The sequence below is a fragment of the Ptychodera flava genome, chromosome 5 (genome assembly GCF_041260155.1).
Source record: "Ptychodera flava strain L36383 chromosome 5, AS_Pfla_20210202, whole genome shotgun sequence".
Taxonomy (NCBI): Eukaryota; Metazoa; Hemichordata; class Enteropneusta; family Ptychoderidae; genus Ptychodera; species Ptychodera flava.
Window position 1 is genome coordinate 45507374 of NC_091932.1, and position 20220 is coordinate 45527593.

At 41.9% G+C, this 20220-nt stretch overlaps 1 protein-coding gene across 1 annotated transcript; it reads right to left on the reverse strand.

Moving 5' to 3' along the window:
• Nucleotides 1-215: 215 nt before the first annotated feature.
• On the reverse strand, nucleotides 216-16025 carry LOC139133760 (uncharacterized). The gene is made up of 3 exons (XM_070700527.1): nucleotides 15921-16025; nucleotides 15237-15412; nucleotides 216-1125 (listed from the first exon to the last, which is right to left on the reverse strand). Exons 1-3 carry the CDS (start codon nucleotides 16023-16025, stop codon nucleotides 216-218), a joined length of 1191 nt encoding a protein of 396 aa, XP_070556628.1.
• Between the last annotated feature and the right edge of the window lie 4195 nt (nucleotides 16026-20220).

A 20220-nucleotide genomic window follows, 5' to 3' on the forward strand; every position in this document is an offset into this window, starting at 1 on the left:
ATTGTCCTCTCCTCTGCTAACTTCTTGAGTACTAGTGGTAAGCAGTGGTAGAGGGGGAAACGCGTATGCTGTTATGTTCTCCCAAGACATTGATAGGGCGTCCACTCCTACTGCTCTGTGATCCGGTATCGGCGACACAAAGAGCGGGAGCTTGCGATTTCTGAATGTCGCAAATAGGTCTAACATTGGAGTTCCCCAAATTGCAAATATTTGGTTCACAATGGTCTGAGGTAGTGCCCACTCTGTGGTTGCACTAAGCGGATCCGCAATAGGGCATCCGCTATGTGGTTTCGTTTGCCGGTAGATGCCGAGCTTGGAGACGAACATTGTGGTCTTTGCACCACATCAATAGATTCCACACCAGGAAACAAAGAGTGGGAGATCTCGTCCCCCCCCATTTTGTTTATATAGGCAACTACCGTGGAATTGTCTGTATTGACGAGGACACTCTGGTTGGTCACTGAAACTTCGAAACGCTGAAGAGCTAAGAAAACGGCTTGCAGCTCCAACCAGTTTATGTGCCTCCTGCCCTCGGCCACTGTCCACTGACCTGCTGCATACAGGTCGTCCAGATGCGCACCCCATCCTGTGGTCGACGCATCTGTAAAAAGGAACTTGTCGGGCCTGACAGTTTTCAGCGAAACACCCCGCTGTAAATTTTCCGTGTCCTCCCACCATAATAGGTGGTAACGCAGGGCAGGTCTGACAGGGATCGGATATGTTATGGCATGCCGATTTGGCCGCCACATTGACAGGAGGTACAGCTGAATTGGGCGTAAACGAAGTCGAGCCCATGGGACGATGTCTATCATGGACACCATCGTCCCGATTATGCCTAATAATACTCTGGCAGGGACTGACGGCTGTGGGAGAATACCGCGTATTAGAGACAGGAGTCTGTCTATGCGATCTCGAGTCGGTGATACTATGCCTCTGTCTGAGTGCAGTCTCATTCCCACGAAAACCATGTCCTGCGACGGTGTCAGAGACGATTTCTCCACACTTGGTATGAAACCGAGGCGGAGAAGAGTGTTCCAGGTCAACAAGAGATGCTCCAAGAGAATTTCCTTGGCCTTGTTGCGAAGAAGCCAGTCGTCTAAGTAAGGGTGTATTTTGACTGACTGCCTGTGTAGGAAAGCAACCACCGCAAGTACTACTCTGGTGAAAACGCGTGGTGCCGTTGCCAACCCGAAGGGTAGAGCCGTGTACTCGTAAACTAGTCCGTTTACTATAAAACGGAAGTACCGGCGAAAATCCTCGTGGATTGCAATATGAAAATATGCATCCTTCAGATCGATCGAAATTAGCCAATCGTCTGGTTCTATAGCAGCTAGGATCGACCGATTTGTCTCCATCCGAAAGGAATCTACCTTTAAGAAACGATTGAGGTATGTAAGGTTTAGGATTGGCCTCCACCCTCCTGTCTTTTTTGGCACAAGAAACAGGTGGTTGTAAAACCCTGGACCCTCCAGGGATGGGTTTACACGTCTTACCACATTTTTGGACACCAACCCCTGAACTGCTTCGGTGAGTTGAGGGGTCTGTGTTGTGTTGAGGGGGCGAAACTATACTGGAGTGCAAGCCAGGGGGGGGGGGGCCGGATGAGTGAACTCTGGCTTGTAACCCTCCTCTAATATATTCAATACCCAAAGGTCGTCTGTTATGGCATCCCACTTGGGGCCAAATTGACAGAGCCGCGCTCCCACTGGAATGTCCGGTGATGGTAAAGACGGGAGGGGAGGGAGCCCGTCAGGACTGCTGGCTGGGGTGACCCATTCCCCCAGGGGTAGAAGAGGGAAAGGTTTCTTAGCTTTACCCCGATTTGATTTGTTAAAAGACCGAGCACGCAATTTCTGTGACTGAGGGCGTGCTTTGGCCCCTGTGGCTCCACACTTAAATTTGTTAGTGGGTTTCGACACGTTAGTAGCTTTTGAACCACTCACTCTCTGTTTATTCCTTTCGAATATTAACAAGCATTATTTTGGCACTCCTGGGTAGCCTGCTTGGCTAGGTCTGGTAAAGTGCCAGCAACAAGTTCTTTGGGGAAAAAGGTGCTAATCGAGCCTTCCCTTTTAACTCATCAGACAATTGAACGGAGTGGCGACTCAAAAATGCATCGCGTTCAATAAGATGTAAGGCCACATGATTTCGGACAGCAAACTCAGAGAGATGATTCACTGAATTAGCGAGCGCCCTAAGAGACTGCTTAGCTTTATCAGGAGTTGCAAAGCTTGCAATTCACGCTCAGTTAACCCCAAAAGCAGTCAATATATGATGCTGCACGGATGGTCATATTAACTGTGTCACCCAGCTGGCGAAACATAGGCATATCAATCGAGATGGTCTTAAAAGACGATGACTGATTATCCACAGTAGAGGCGTCTTTATCCAAATGCGGGAGTCCCCCGGAAAAAAGAGAGGCATGAGTCTTATAATATTTATTTTTAAATAATAGGACGGGAGTGACGTTGGGTGACCTACGTCGTTTTTTGGTCACGATTACAGTTTTCTTTTACAATTATCTACAACATCGACAAACAACAGTAAGGAATGACACATTGTTTTTTAATATTTTTTATTATCGTCATCATCATCACCATCAACAACAACAACAACAAGATTACTCAATTCCCTGTGGCCAACCACTGATTGTTGACTACGTCCCGTTTATGCTATTGGAAATCCAGTACAGATTGCGTCGTCATTTCTCTTACTAGTCACTGAACGTTCATGAATTATACTTGACATCGTAGTCTACGGCACGTCCTATATGGTTATAAATATGTAAAACGCACTATATAGGACGCGCTGTACAATATGATGTAAAGTATAATTCATAAACATTCAGTGATATTTTCAAGTATTGCTGAGCACAAAATAAGCTCAACCCTGATGCAATACCCAATTAGTTTTATTGATAATATTTACATTTAATAACATTTTGTTATTATGATATTAAGGCTTCTTTCACAAAAAAAGTGAGGAGGCTGGAGGAATTCAGGGGAGATTCGAAAATTTTGGGGTAGTAGAGGGGGGACTTCAAAGTTTTGCTCTACCTGTAAGGACCTGGATTTTTTTTAATTTTACATTTTCCGATTCCAAGGTTGGGTAAGTAATTCAATAAAAAATCATAACATTTCAATACCGTCCTAATGTTCTAATGTCAGTAATACTTAAACAAAATCAAGAATAATTTTGTCACATTTCATGACTTTTATCTTGAAAAAATCTCGACTTGTATGATTTTTCGTAAAAAATAAACATGTAGGTATAGTAACGGGGCAAAAGCTGCAAGTGCTGATAATTCTTTTCAACAAACATATCAAATACAGTTTATTGCTGTCTCCCTACGTCATCTAAGACATACCATATTCAGTTTGTCGAGAAAGCCTGTATATGTAAATATGTATTGGATGATACTTGAATTAGATTTAAGACAAAAATGCACAGTACACATACACAGGCTTGTTGGCAAGCTGAATACTGAACAGCTAAACATTCTGTAGGGAGTTGATAGATACCTAGTGCGAAAAATATACCAGAACATTATTATATTTGAAACCATTAACAATGGGGGATTAATTTGGCAGCCATGTTGGGTTTATGCAAATTATCATACCGCTTTTGTAAAATATTGAATCTTCAAAAGCGATCCTTGATGCCTAAGAAATATATTTAAACTAAAAAGCACTGAAATAGCTTGATTTTAATACGTTGTGTATGACTGAAAATGTCATTTGTAGGAATTATGGCCGCCATATTGATTATGCGAATATTAAAGAGGCTATGTTAGACATTTAACTCCAAAATCGTTTGCCCATGCCAAAATATATATTCTGACTTAAAAAATCACTAAAATAGCTTGCTTATTGCATGATGTACAGGCGAAAATGTTATTTTGTAGGAATGCCATAGATAGCAGTCATATTGGAATTATGCAAATTATCAAAGTCCCCATGTAAAACATTACATCTCTCAAATGATTTCCTGTGACAAATAAGTAACGTTGGACTTTAAATTCACTGAAATAACTTGTTTACCATGTGATAGGCCTATATGGCGAATAATATTATTTGGTCGGACTGCTGGCAGCCATATTTGATTTATGCAAATTAGACATATTTTCCTAAATTATATTAGATTAAACTTTTAGTATGTAGATCTGGGTACCTCTCTTAAATGCATTCTGAAGAAAAAAAAAATTTCGTTGCAATTTTTGGTGGGTTGGGTGCCAAAATGTCGTGAATTGACTGGACTGGTTCAGCGTACGAGTAAAATCACTTAAAAATCATTTTAGATACACTCTTGTCCCGAGTCTGTCTGATAGCTCAGTAAAAGCTTCGTGCTTTTCCGATTACTATATGTGTGTGTTTGTACTGTGTCTGTGTGTCGTCTGCTCCATGCACACTGTGTTGCTCGGTCGTGCACAGGATTGTAACATCTAAGTCAATTACCATGACCAATTCTTTTGGGTTGGAAACGGTGGCCGACTGGTTTGTGTGTAGGCCTAGCAGCTAGGCGATGTTGCCGTGAAGTGTGCGGGGTTCGAATCCAGTTTGGGTTATAGTAAAAAATGTATTTCTATACATTTCATTCTGTTGGTTGAGTCATTGTCGAGTTGGCGCTGAACAAGTTGTGATTTTGAGGGGGATATGCCGGGGTAGGGGTGGTAGTGTATGCGTGATTTCATTGCGACGGCATTGCCGATACAGAACGTGGCTTTGCTGGATTTCCCACTTCCAAACTTTCATTTAGGGGAGGGGTTGAGGCAAAACGCACTAAATTGCGCTTACTGTGAACATGTCTCAATTAGGGACCGAGCACAATTAACGGCGGGGGGGGGGGGGCGGCGGAAGAGAAAATTGGGGGGGGGGCATAAAAAAGAAAGGTTTCTAGGGTGCGCGCCAGAAAATATCAGGGAACGGTAAGGGTAGGCTACCATGACAGACAGAGAATATTCTTCAGCATATATATAAATATATATGAATACCAAGTCTTAAACCTCACAATGCAGTTGTTATGTGTAAAATGAGCAATATTATTATTGAAAATTGACTTCATTTGTCAACAATAATAATGGTTGGTAATGATACAGAGGCTAGGTTGAAACTGATATTTCATCATGCTATAGGAAGAACTAGAATACGTAGTGGACACACAGGAAAAAAACTGAAAAAAAGGAGAAAAATGGCATTAATGGTCTTTTATAGTTAGCCCATGAAGGACTATTCCAATGGCAGACTGTCATTACAGTGGAGTAACATTGAATATCTTGGGTAGTCATAGAAAGGCAGACACTGGGATGTGGAAAGTGCATTGAAATCACAATGGTCATGTTATACATTTTCCCCAACATCTGAAAACATCATACAGATACTCAGTTGAAGTAAAGCATAGACATACGGGTACAAGAAATGCTAAACAAGCATACCAGCAAACAGACTCAAAATAATTATGCAGTTCAGTTCAGTCTTCTCAGTGACAAAATTGTCCTAAAATTCTTACTCTTTGCTGTATCATACTTTGGAAATTAAAAAGACAATGCATTCATTCTATATACCATGGGTAATATGTACATGACCCCTGTGTGACCATTTGTTCTGATGACTTTTGAGTAAAGGGTTAATTTAAAACTATATTAAACTGTGCAGTGAACACTGTCATCATTAAAAATAATTCATGTCTAAATCAATGCTTCAACTATAACAACTATAACAGCACTGAATGAACTTGTAGATTGTTTATAAGGTATTTGGTAATTTCATCATTCTTTGAGATTAAAATAGCACAACACAATACTGAAAAGTAGCTGTAGGTGTTACAAGTAGTAAAGCTTGAACATATGTTATTTTGTTTGTTTATTATTTATATATTTATTTGTTTATTATTTATTTCAAGAATCCAAGAATGTTGTTTTCACTAAAGCATATTTAAAAGTTATAAGGATTATATATGTGTACAACTTTGTACCTATGTAATCTTTCTTTTTTTTGGGGGGGGGGGCACAAAAATTTTGTTGTCGGTGATGGGGGGCCACTAAAATTTTTGCTGGTGATAGGGGGGGCCTGTAAAAAATATATGCAACACATAAACATATTTTCTCTTCCAGCCCCCTGCCGTTAATTGTGCTCGTTCCCTTATCAACGGCCCCTCATGATGAAATCTTGATGCGTTAAGCTGTGTACATATGTATTTTTGACTCATAAATTGTACTGTGTTGTGTATTATAAATTTATGATATCCAGTTATAAGTTTAATGCCATCACGACAGTAAGGAGAACGTGAAAAGGCACCATGAGTGTCATAATAAAGGTAATCTACTGAATTGTCTGCAGAACTACAGGATGCATGTCGGTCAAACATGGCGAACCTGAATTTTCGGTATCCTTAGGGGAGAACAACTTGATTAATTCCAGGGGGATGGATTGATGGATCAATGGAAGCAGTGGGTATGGCAGCAAATCCCCGGTCAATATGACAGTTAGTCCTGCATCAAATTATGTTTTTTCTATATATGCATAAACATAGAAAAATCTTCCCTCCTTTACCAAATTTTAACATGCTCAACAGAATTATACCTACATGTCACCGGTCAAGAACATTGTATCGAACCTGTAAATAATTTGTAGTGTTCTAAGCAGTTATGAGTATAAATTTACAATACATGTTCCTGTTATTTCAATTTATATACAAAAGATAACTTATAGTCCAAGAGGAGCAGATGTATGCAGAACATATATCAATTTCATTTATGCGTTGTTATAGTATTGTCATTGTCGTTGGGAAAGTAGTTTATTGAATCCATTATGTGTTCTTAAATTTTCACTATTTACAGGGTAATCCACATTGTAAACCAAATAATGTATATTAAAATTAAAAGTGTGAATTTTATGGTATTCCAATGCAAATATTGTGTGAAATGAATTTTGACCAAACTTTTGTTATGGTGTGCATATATCATAAATGCTGATAAATCATATTTGGCACACACCTACTGAAAAATGAGAGAATCAGCTTTAACATATTTTGCTGAACACATCTCACTGTATAATTGTTAACATTCATCACAATAATTCGACTAGTTTAGTCCATTATACTGTGCATTAGTTAAAGAAAACTGACGTTTGTTCCGTATTGAGTGCTTTCTTTCCCAAAGCAGCACCAGACTTCTGTCAGACGGTTTATCAATTATAGTAATCTTGTGCATAATATTATTGAAACAGGTGAATGTGGCACCTGGATAGAGACAATCACTCAAAATAAACTCCAGGAGCAGAGGGAAGAGGGAAGTGTGACTAAGCAAACTGGTAACACTGAGCTTGAAGTGATTGGAGAACGAGAACTCGGTGATGTTGGAAAGAAACAGACACAGCTTTCAGAGCACTTGTAGTACGAGCCAAGCATCGTCAGCCAACAAAAGAAGTTAAGCTATCAAAGAGAAAAACAACATCTACTAAAATCAAGAAATCAAATCTAAGACCATGTGCTATGAAATACATGTATCCATCAGGTAAGTGTATTTGATGAATTTATACAATATTCAGTACAAGATCTGACTTTTATTCTTTGGCAGGAGATTCACATACGTTTATGACAATCTGAAAGGGCAAAGTGAATGTTCATTTCAGGCATTCATACAGATAAAATGAACAGACTGGAAGGGAAACACTTCTCACTCAATGTTATGCTAAGCTTGTTGGACATATGAAGTTACATTTGTTGTTGTGCTGTGTATGAGGATTCTAAGATAGTACCACAAAGAGAGGACCTACCTTAGAGCAGATTAGTTTTTGTAGATGGGGATAAGCCAAAACATCTGTAGATGGTTACTCATTTAAGTCCATCACAATCAAAGTAAGACTTAAGCGAAATGGACACATGTCAAAACGATAAGGAACATGGTGTACCCGCAAAAATAACCGAAATCATATTGTTCATGCAGGTTAGTTTATACTATGTCAACCACAATCCAGGTAGTTTTCAGCGAAGTGCTCGATTAAGCACTTTGTTAAAGTTTTATATTTGCTTATTTTTCACACTCTACATTACCTCTATGCAAACTTCCAGTTGCTTAAATGCAAAACGTTTCTATACCATGTAACTTTTGATATTAGACAGACTATGTCACTTACACTTGACAAAATAATACATTTTTTCTCGTAATTTCTTTCAGTTCAACTCAGTATAATTTCTTTGCACTTATGGAAGTCAAATAGTTTGTGCGAAATTCTTCTGTACCACATTTGTGAGATAAGTAATTCAGAAATAAAGATTTTACATAGATCGTTGAGAATTGTGGCTCTAAATGGCCCTATACTTGCCTGCCTTGGTACAACAATAGACAGGTTTGGCTACATGTCTTCCTGAACGTGAACGCGTAACGTCACGAATTTCTGGGATGATGTCATCAACTTGTGCGTACGTTCTCCACGTACACGGAGCCGGCGTCGCGTATTTACGTGGAAACAGCTGTTTGCACGTAATTTGTAAACGTGTAGATTTATTCTCATCTTTAGGCATAAAAACATGATATAAACTGTGAATCATTCATGCACATTGTTAGTTGGAGATATGGTAGTGGCATCCTCAAAAGTATTCCTGTGTTTTCGTTATTTTTTATGTGAAATTTCTTCGTCGATTCGTGGCATACCTATAAGTAGCCATTAAGCTATCCCTGTGATGCGGAAAGAGAGTACGAGGACCCAAGCTGAGCCGAATCATTTCTTGCCTGTGCCACAAGAATGGGTGGCGTAACGCGTAGCCAAACGAATTTTTGCACGAGAACGGGTACGCCAACGCCAACGTGGATTCTACACGTCCACGTTCACTTAAAACGTGTAGCCAAACCTGTCTAATATCATGAAAATGTCGCAACAGATTTGAAAACCCTACTATATATTCTTTTACTATAAAAAGTATAACACTGGTGATCTTTACAAGGCCACATACATGATAATTGAACTGCTGGACTCCATGTCGTATTGTGGATAACTGGATTCTGTTTCAATCGGGATATAAAATTAATGTAGTTTCTGGAGAAACGTTTTTACAGTAACAAGACTGTTGAAAGTTAATGAATTTCCTGATAAAATGAAGTACTTTGGCTACAGTTTGGGAAAATTGCTGAATGATCTTGAAACCAGGGTAACATTTCTGTTGTTCCCTAATCTGACACCATTGATATACCAATTAAGAGAAAGCCTGGCAAAATGATCTGGGAACCCCGGTAACATTCTTTGACAAGTAAGAAACATTATTCAAAATTTATCCATTACAGATTAATCTTTACGGCCCTGATATGGCTTTTGCCACCCGAGGTCGTACGGCGGAAGGGCCCAAGCGTGCGAGGGCCCGTACGCCGTACGACCAAGGGCCGCAAAAGCCGTATCAGGGCCGTAAAGGTTTTATCATATACCTTATGGAATGATAAATGTAGTTTACATAATATTCAACAGTGTTTATAGGAGATAAAAATGCGTGCGATATCAAATATTCATCGCCATTAGTGTCACTTTTTCATAAATACGATGGCCACTTCCCATCGCGGATTGACATATATAATGACGTCATTTGTTTACCTGCATAATTCTAGAATGCGCAAAGCAACATCCGTGCTATTACGTGACAAACAGAGATCAGGCTGAATTCAAGGTGTAAGAAGGACAAAATTGTGATGTCAGTTTCTTGTAATTTATACTGAACAGGCATGCACACAGGATTTCACTAGAATTTAGAAATAAAAGCCCTTGTCACCTGCGCGACTCCACTGTCGCCACGCGCAACTACGATCTGAACGAGCAGACGTTCCCTAATCTCGCGCTGTCTTTGTGTACGAATGGAACGTTTGCGGATAGCAACGCGCGTAGTAACCAGAATCGAGATAGCTCAGAAATGCACGCGATTGCCCATATTTGGGCACCGGGCCGGGCGTGATACGTAAAAAAAATGCACGGATCTGAGGGCGCTTTCTCCCATAGCTTTTCACAGGCACGTGAATGTAAGTATATGATAAATTAGGATTCTGAGATAGAAACTCTCAGCAATCATAGACATTTTGTTTATCCAATCAGACATTGATATGTTCCCCGCTACTTTTCCTGAAGTTTTCTCCAGCGTTCATGGTCACGAGAGGGGATAGGAACTTGCCGCACTTCTACCCGGTAGTTTTAGTGGGCTATAGATTGCTGATGCTTCATGGCATGGCTGGACAAGCCTTGCTACTCTGGTGTTACTAGTTATTGTTATAGCTGAATTCGAATTGTAATAAAACCAACGTGTGGTTTTTACGGTACATTGATCGGAATACTCGCTTCTTTTAGACGTCACTTTAACTCAAACCCAACCCTGGGAGTATTCTCATCGTCACTTTACACCATCACATTTTTGGTGCCGAGACCAGATTACCCAGGAAAGATGTCAGAACAAGAACACAAACCGGCCTCCACCAGATAGACAAAACAATGAGCATCAGACAGCCACAGCGTTAATGAAACAGAAGAGATCGCATTGCGGTCAACGTGCACAAGTGATCCGACTATTCAACTGGACTGATGCTCTCATGAAAAAGTTTGGAGACGTTGATACCGACCAAGTGACTACACTTGACACGCTGGAAGCGCTGAACGATCAAGTAAGATCCGTCTACCGGTACCTCGCCGACCTTGAGATCAAATTCTCGATCTGATTGGCAAAGCTCACTTTGATGAAGAAAATGAAGCTGCGGGCGATTACCAAGCGGAAATCCACCAACGCAACCATTACATTGCAACATTTATGAAGAAAAACAGACCGGAGACACAAATACTTTACGATTTCAGAACAAAGCAGACTAGCAACACAACACCGCCTCACAGTAACATGCAACGTAAACCGTCACTCTACCAAAGGTCCAGCTACAAACTTTCTCAGGTAATGTACTAGTCTAGATAACATTCAGAAGTTTACCTATCTGCGAAGCATGCTCAAAGACGAGACAGCGAGAACAATCAGTGGATTGTCACTCACCGAAGCTAACTACTCTTACGCGATTGGCCTATTGAAAGAAAGATACGCACAAACTCATCTCATAATTGATGCTATATGACATGGTGTGGAACCTGCAGAAACCCACAAACGACGCTCAAAGTTTGAGAAACTTCTACTCGATTGAAAGTCACGTTCGCGGTCTGTAGTTGTTAGGCAAGAGGTAACGCACTTACGCGAACCTTTAGTTCCATTGATACGAGAACAAATTGCCTCTAAACATCAGAAAGCAGATAGCAAGAGACCATGGAAATTCTGCATGGACACTATTGGAACTACGACAAGCAATTCTACACAAGATAAACGCTCTCCAAGCCAGTAAAGCCTTAGATGAGATGACAACAATGAACAGATTCGAGCCCGCCAGAAATCACTGCCGAGTTTCACACTATAGCGCAATCGCCGAACAAACAAAGTCGCGCATGGGTCCGAAAACCTGCACTTTTTGCAAGGGATCGCGCATCGCATCAAACTGCTCCGTGATCACAGATACTCATTAGAGACTAGACATTATTCTGAAAGACAGATTTTTTAGAAGACATCGAGTTTCCGAATGCAAGTCGCGATATTCATGCAAGGAATGCTAAGAAACGACATCACACTTGCGCTACACTGTGATGATGTTGCCGTGGCAACAAGTACCACTGAGGACGTAAAGAGACACGCCCAACAACGACACCTGAGGTACAGTAACATTTACTAAAGCTGCTCGCTCCCAGACAAGAAAGTGAACACTGGACCCGTGCTACTAAAGACTGCGTTTGTCACCGATCTCTGCACACACGAATTCCCATTCACGCTGTTATTTTGTTTGATGAACGAGCAAAAAATATTCGTCTCTGAAGAAATTCGCTTGTCAAGTTTCCGCGAAAGTTACGTGTTGCGAACAAATCAAGTGTCACATTCGGTCGACAAACTTCAAATGTGCGTACCATGGCATTCACCGAACTAACTGTACACAGACTGAACGGGAATACTCAACCATTGACGCGATGATTAGTCCTGAGATATCGTCCGACTCAACTAATAACATTTCGCAGGAACTTCATAATATGAGCCATTTGAAAGGATTGATGCCTTTCGCACATCCAGTCTCAAGTGACAAGTCATGGCCGATTGATGTCCTTATTGGAGCCGACCAGTATTGGAACTTCGTGGGTTATCACGTTAGTTCAGGTATGTCTTGCCCAACTGCTGTGTCGTCCAAGTTGATGAGATAGCACAACCCAAGACAAGCCTATTGACCCCTTGGCCAGAGGGATTACCTACGAAAACCTGGAACATTCTAACCTATGGCAGCATGGGGCCACTACGGCCGAAAACAAGTGACGGTCCTAATTCTGTATTCGGTGCAAATGTAATGCATCCTGTGATTGAGGCTAGTGAAACTGACATGAATGAAACCACATCTGGAAAACAAGTTCAGTGCTTTAACAGGAAATACTCTTTCCTCCAACAGAAACTACAGCTAATGACTAACCGAGATCACCAATCCATAACGATTCCGGGATCCACAACGTAGTAGACATTTCCATATTCAACAACTTGGATAAGTTATTGCGAGCGACAAGTTATGTTCTCAGATTCATCTCTCCAATACAGAAATCACCAATGTTATGACTGAAGAATTACCCTGATGAACTGAACCGAGCCAAAAATATATGGATCAAGCATGTCCAATATCAGCAATATGGAGACACAATACACTCAGTGAAATTGAATTTAAGCAAGTTTGCCCCAATCGTGAGATAACTAGACTTGTTTGTTGGTGATGATGGTGACGTACTCCATTTTGGAAGTAGAGTTCATCCCCGCACCTCGATCCCACTTAGATACTGTCACATCACAAATTAACCGGCTTGATAGGACGGAAAACACACGACCTGATGCTCTATGAGGGAGTCCAGTCAACTGTTACTCAAATACGACAGAGATACTGGATCCCTAAGATACGGATCATCGTACGTAGTGTACTACGAGGCTGTGTTATATGCAACAAAGTTACAGGGAAACCTTTCTCACTAATCCTGTACAAGTGCATTTGCCAAGCTTTCAAGTAAACATGTTTCCAGTGTTTCTGATAATCTATCCACAAAAGCGAAAGATGGAGCCTGTGGAAAGGCTTAAGTTTAATAAATTGTTTATTCACGTGAGGCGTTGACGTGTGTCATTCACTCAGCGCTCCACACCAGACATGTCAACAAAGCGATTTATTGAAGTACAGAAAAGTTTCTCTTCGTCCACTGTGAATTAGCAAACAGACATGTTTCGAACACATCGCTTGTCCTTCATCATTGTCCACACTTGATCTGACAGAAAGATCCAAATGCTTGCATTTAAACAGCTGGAGGTGTAAACATACTCGAAATGTAAAAATGTTTCGTTGTCACAGAAAATGTTTTCAGTATGGACATAAAACTGTCCACTGACTTTCAAAATGGCACCATAGATGGCTGTACCTCATATTTTCCAACATTGGCGTTGAGTGGTGGATTGTTTACATTAATGCACATGGCCTTTAATAATGTCAACATTTAACACATTTTCTGTGACAATGAAACATTTTAACACCTCGAGTTTGTTCACACCTCCAGCTGTTTAAATGCCTGCATTTAACTCTTTCTGTCAGATCAAGTGTGTATTGTATTTCCCGGTACAATGTGACTCAACTGTGACGCACTCAAGCACACATGGCACAAACACATATGAATATCAAGCTTGTGCTTACCAATAAAACTATCAGTTGGCTCAAGTCGATATATCGATGCTCCACGCTGCAGAGCTGTAGCAACCAGAAGTCGCTGCTAATGTTCTCAGAGTCGTCGTAGCTGTTTGGACTCCTTCGGATAAACACAAAGAGAAGGCTCCAGTAGTACCAAACGGGAGGTAAAAGACGTCTCTGTATCAGGTTCCGGGATCCGTAGGTATGCACACCCACCAACTGCTGTACTGTATGTCTTTTATACTCCTAGCCAGGTCAGGTGACAAATACCAACCATTCCACAGATGACATCCTGGACAGCTTCCATCGTTGAGGTCTCCAGCACAGATAATTGCCCAAATACTACACTCTTTCCTGTTTTATTTTGGACTGGTGACTATCCGCTGATCTTCAGCTGGGCAATGACAGATAGCCAGATGGTCCTCTTCAGGATGATGTTAAGACTCTAGCTACTTCCGATGCTGGATACCATTATAATGTGGATAGCTACGTGATGACATTGGATTGGGAGTAATCGTACCATTATTCTATGTATCCCAGCTAGGCAGTTTTAGAGTCAGCAAGTGACGGCAGTCCAGATAGGGGGACAGAAGCCTCAGTCGAAGCCATACAGGCGCCTGGTGTTTTCCGCCGTGACCTTTAATAACCTGTTAAGGTCAGTACCACGGCTTCAGCCACCAGCAAAGCAACATCCCCGATAAAGGCAGGGGTGTTCGGCCTGGGTCCTCCCGGCACAGGAAAATACGGGAGTCAGTCTCGAGAAGAAGACGACTCTCTGGTACATCCCTGAGGGCCTCGATCTGAGCAGAAGTAAATACGCTTACTCCGCTGTAAAACCATAGTAGCAATTGGAAACGCCTCAATCCAGCACCGAACAACTGATTTGTCCCCCCTGAAGCAGCGGAAATGTATAAGCTGCTCCCTTCCGCAGTACTCCCAAACTATGTTGAGAGCACTACGGCCGACAGCAGCAATGCACCATCCCCACTTGCCCCAAGAATGTGAAAGATCAAAGGCTTCCCTCGAACACAGTAAAGCAAGGCCAGTCGAAAGCAAGGCCAGTCGGAACACCTTTTCTTGCAGGGGCCATTTATCTGGCTTAACAGAGTAATCTAATCCGATCTCACCAAGAGCAGTTACCTGAGGAGACCGGACCAGATCACCAAACACCTGCAAACGATTTTCCGTCAGTGATCCAACTTGCTTCGGATGTATTCCAATAGCAATCTTCCACCGAGGGCTACGATGGAGATCCTTTGGATATGTCGCCGGATCGCAATAAATCTCCACTCCACCCAATAAAGGAATCCCAGAGGAGGATTCTGAATTGAGGGATTCAAAGATGAATGCATCTGAAGTAGCAGTTCCGCATAGCACCCCGCCACGAAGAAGTCAGTCGATCCAAATGAAAATGTGAATCGAAAGCTCCCTGCGGCACAGATGCCAATGCTAACCCCTCTCCAGTCCTTTGACTGCATACCGAAGCACTTACCCTTGGAGCAGAGGCAGCTGCACAGCAGCAGACACATCCTGCACTCCCTGTGTTTGTGGAACAGACCGAGATTCCCATGCTGGAGAAACATTCTGCTGCTCTACTCTCCCAGCAGATGAAGCCAACCGGCCCTCAGAAGAGATATTCCCCCTAAAGAGACCGGCAAACTCCACCCGCTGCAGGGGAGACAAGAAACCCAGCAGAACTAAAAGTACCCTCCAGTGAATGAGGACTGCCGGCGAATTTGGTGGCTGGAGCCCGAACTGACGTGGGGACTCCCACCCCAAATCCCTACATAACTGTCTCATCACAGGAAGGCACCCCTCCTCCAACACAGCATCTCGGGGTAAGAAAATCTGGCCAAATCGGTTGAAATAAACCAATAAGTCTGAAGCCGGTGACCCTGGTGATCCTCCCACAATCCACGAGTGAAGCAGTCCCAAAGCATGGAACACTTTCCAAGTGTCAAGTGGGCGATCACCCCAAAGAGCTGGAGGAACATGGTAACGAAGAACATGAGTCCTAATGTCACCCGTTTCTACCAAACCTCTGGTAAAGGACACCGAATGCAGGTAAAGGCAATATTTCCCGCTGGCCAGGGGGCGATAGAAGCACTGGAAGTACAAGCCCTACAGGGGAAAAGGCAAGATTGAAAAGAGTTTTATAACCTGCCCCACTCCTCACATGACTACTGGATAATGTACATCTCCCAGCCGTCACAGAGGGCCGAACAGTGCCCCTTCTACCACGGCCTCTTCCAGAATCACCAGCTCCGGGCACCCTAACCATTCTCGTCATTGAGAAATCAGGAAGAGTACTCAAAACTGGAGTCCGTTCCAAAACCGATGAAGAAGTAGCTGTCCTTGGTCTCTTTCTTACCCTTTTCCTTTTTTTACCTGTTGATGAAGCAGTATCCACCCAAGCAGACACTGACTGTTGACCGGCCTGAGTTACTGTCTCCAAAGTTGGCATCTCCTCCTCGCGAGAAAGATCTACCACAGGAGCAGTCTCAGGCGCTGGAGAAATGGGATGTACTGTTTCTCCCACTTGTTCAACATCGTCACCAGATGGAGACACGACCATAGCCTCTTCTCCAGATTGGTGGACGGCGGAGGATCAGTTAATGATTTCTCCTGCAGGATGTCTGAGTGCACAGATTCCCACTGCCATCTTTCCACCTCTCTAGTATCCTTGAGGCGTATGTCCTTGTACATACCAAGAGGCGGGATATTGAACTCGGCCGACTGTTTTGATCTACGAGGTTTTGGCCACTTCATCTTTTTTGGATCTGGATGGGGAGTTCCGCATCAATCCAAGAGCGATCGAAGTTGAGAAGGGAGTCGCATTCCCTTCGAACATCCTCGATCCACCTCACTTGCTTCTTACGGACTGCGAATCTCATACTGACCCTTTATGGCATCCTTCGCCTGGAGAGTCCGGTCGGAGTCTGGCGCTGTTACGATAGCACCGGCAGAATCGATGAGTCCTTGGCAATCCAGAGAACCCCATGACTACTTGCCTCGGTGATCTGGGTGGTGACTATGCTGCCAGCCTCCACAGGTGTCTGTTTCCAGGCTCTCCTTGGTGACCCGAGGATGAAGAGGATGCCATTTCTAAAGACAAACAATGGGTGACGAAAAGAACATTCAATAGATTAGTCACAAGCCGGACAGGTATAGAGAGAAATCTTCCGTGAATCCTGTGGAGTCACCCCAACACAGTGGCCATGGTGCATTCATACAAATATCACATTGTATCATGAACTCACCGTGATAGGGTTTTCTACATAAACAATACACAGTTTGTAATTCATCGGAGACTCCTTCTTTACCCTTGCTATGCTTCTCAATGTTTTTCTTATAATTAAGAATCCATTTTGGAAGTTCTTTATTTCTACATAGCTTTAGTCTATCATGGTTAGCTGTAACAATGGCCCGCTGGAACTTTACCTTATACAAGTAAGGGGTCAATTTATTAACAATAATTCCCGGGCCTTTCCATGGATGACTAAGTTTCCAGCTTTTACTTTTTCTATTGATGACTCAAGTAAGTAAACACAATCCCCCATATTGTAAGAATAAATGTTTACTCTCAAATCATAGTCCCTTTTCATTAATTCTTGGGTCACCCTTAATTTGGACCTGGCTACTTCATGCGCTAACTTAATAGCTGCTTGAAGCTCACTAACATAACTTTCATGGTCTTTGGCTGGCTCTGCTGTGATACCAAAGACAAGGTCGGAGGGTAAATTCACTTCACGACCCAACATGAGTTTGTTAGGAGTGTAGCCAGTATGGCGGTTTACACAGGCACGTAGGGCTCCTGCTATCTGAGAAAGATGTACATCCCAGTCCTTTTGAGACTTACTCACAAAACATCGAATCGCATCCATCAGCGAGCGATTTGCAACCTACTTTCAAAATTGGGTGGCCCTGATCGGTACAAATCTCAAACGGACAACCAAAACGCGAAAAGAAGTTCTCTACAGCTGCATGAGCGTTTTCCATCCGCAGTCTGTGAAGGGAATGTGGAATACACTCAACCCATTTCGTGAATTGGTCGACCATCATGAGTATATACTCATTGCCTTTTGATGTCTTAGGCAAAGGGCCCAGAAAGTCCAAATGTACTCGCTCCATTGGAGTACCAGCATGATACTTTGTCAGCTGGTAAACGAGCTTTACGCACAGGCTTTTTACTTTTAGCACATACTGAACAAGAAGCAGACAAACTGGTGAATATCATTAGACATACCATACCAGAAATATTTTTCCTTGATTTTCAGTACTGTCCTGGTCATCCCCTGATGTCCTGATGCAGGGGTATCATGGTTTAATTCCATAACCTCAACCTGCATTGACTTAGGGACAACTAAGGTGCTTATAGTGTCATCATCCAGTTTTCTCCAATGTATGCCACTTTCTAAGTGAACGCCTCCCTGTTTATCCAATAATACTTGGCAGCAGGAGAGGCTAAAGATAGATTGTGACTACTTGGCTCGGCCTTGGTATTAAGCCAGGAAATAAGAATTTCCAAATCAGAATCCCGAGCCTGAGCTTTTGATATTTCCTCATTGCTATACCCAAGAAAAGCAATACCCTGTCCCTCCCCACTATACCAAGTAACGAACACAAACTCTTGCATGTGGTTGATTACCAGGCACACTGATGAGGTCAATAGAAGGATAGAACTCTCCTGAGTCAGCAATTGTCTTAATATCCTCAATCTCAGGATCATGATTAAATTCTTGGTCCTCCCATGGCCAAGTAGGAAACTGGTTCATAACACTAAGAGTATTAACCTGTAACGAAGCCGTTTGTTTGACCACCCTGTAGGGAACTAATGGCACCACATCATCACCTCGTCAATGAACGAGCCCAGTTAGGCCGCGTTCAAAAAAGGAGGAGAGGGGGGGGGGGGGGGGCTGGAGGAATGCGTCGAATCTTATTTTTTTTTCAGATCCCCCCTCGATACCCTAAAAAATTTTCAAGTCCCCCCAATTTCCATATAATCGCATATTTATTAGGAATGCACGCAGATTTAAAAAAAACATGTAATGTGTCGTTCTGCACGCAGATGTTCAACACTACCTCTTATCAGCAGGTTGTAGAGCCATATACCTAGGGCAAGTTCTTAAATTGATTCATTTTTAAATGCATCAGTGAACTTTTTGGATTTCTCAGTCTTAGCCGACTTGATTTATCCAACTCTGGCCAGTTAAATGGCGCCAGCTGAAAAGCACACAAAATGACAGTCATGAGAGTATGAAAATTGTGTATTCCTAGCTACGTTTAACCAAATTGTGAAAAAATGAGCACAGTGACCTACCGAAAATTTTTTTTTTCAAAAGTACAAGACATATACAACTTAGATGCCACTTATAAAATGTTTTACAAAATTGACAATACTGGAAGGTTAACATATTCTATGAAATTAATGTTTTAATTTCAGAAATTTTGGGTGTAATAATGGCAAATTTAATAAAAAATAAAAAATTCCATTTAGTCGTACATTTTTTCCATTTAAGTTAGAGTCTTTACTGTTCAAAGTTTACTTTTGTGTTATTGGTACAATGAGATGTGAAAATTTCATTCACTGCATGAACTTGAAATGAATGGTTTTATATATTGATTTTAAGTGATTTTAGAAAAACTGACTTTTCATCGTACATTTGTATAAGATCAAGTATGGTGACCCCATCTTTTTCTCTAATATTTGATTGTTCTCATATGCCAGAATTCAAAAATCCATGGTAACTGTTAGTCCCCTAGTCTTCTATGTGTTGCTCTCTGGCTGGATCTTGTGTACAAGTAGATGTATGTTTCAATGTCAATTGAGTGTCCTATGACCGAAACTCTTCTTAAACTACATCAGAGTCAGAGCTACATGTATCACTGTCACTGCCAGTATGAAGTAGCAGGGCAGTAGTTGTATTAACTTTTTATTTTGACAATATCTTTGTTCAGTTTATACAATTGCGTTCTTGTTCTACTCCCTATAGCATGTTGAGCTGTCCAATATTCAGCTTGCCAACACAGCCTACGTGTACCGTGCATTTGCATCATTCAATTATCACCAATATTTAGACAAAAGGGCTTTGTTGACAAACTGAATATTGTGTTTTTCAGCAGCATGCTGTAGAGAGACACCAAGAAACTGTGTTTGGTACATTGCATAGGAATATTGAAAAATTATCAACAGGTAGCTCCTGCCCCATTACAAAGCCAACTTGTTCTACAAAAATTTAATGGCATTCATACATTTTAGACTTTTTCGAGATTAAAGACATAAATATGACAAAACGGTTCTAGATTTTGTTTAATTATTACTAACATTAGAACCATTGGACAACATCAAAATGTTGGGAGTCAAAATATTTTCAGGTCCCCCCCCCCCCTAGGCAGAGCAAAACTTTCAAGTCCCCCCTCGACTACCCCAAAACTTTTTGAATCCCCCCCTGAATTCCTCCAGCCCCCCCCCCCCT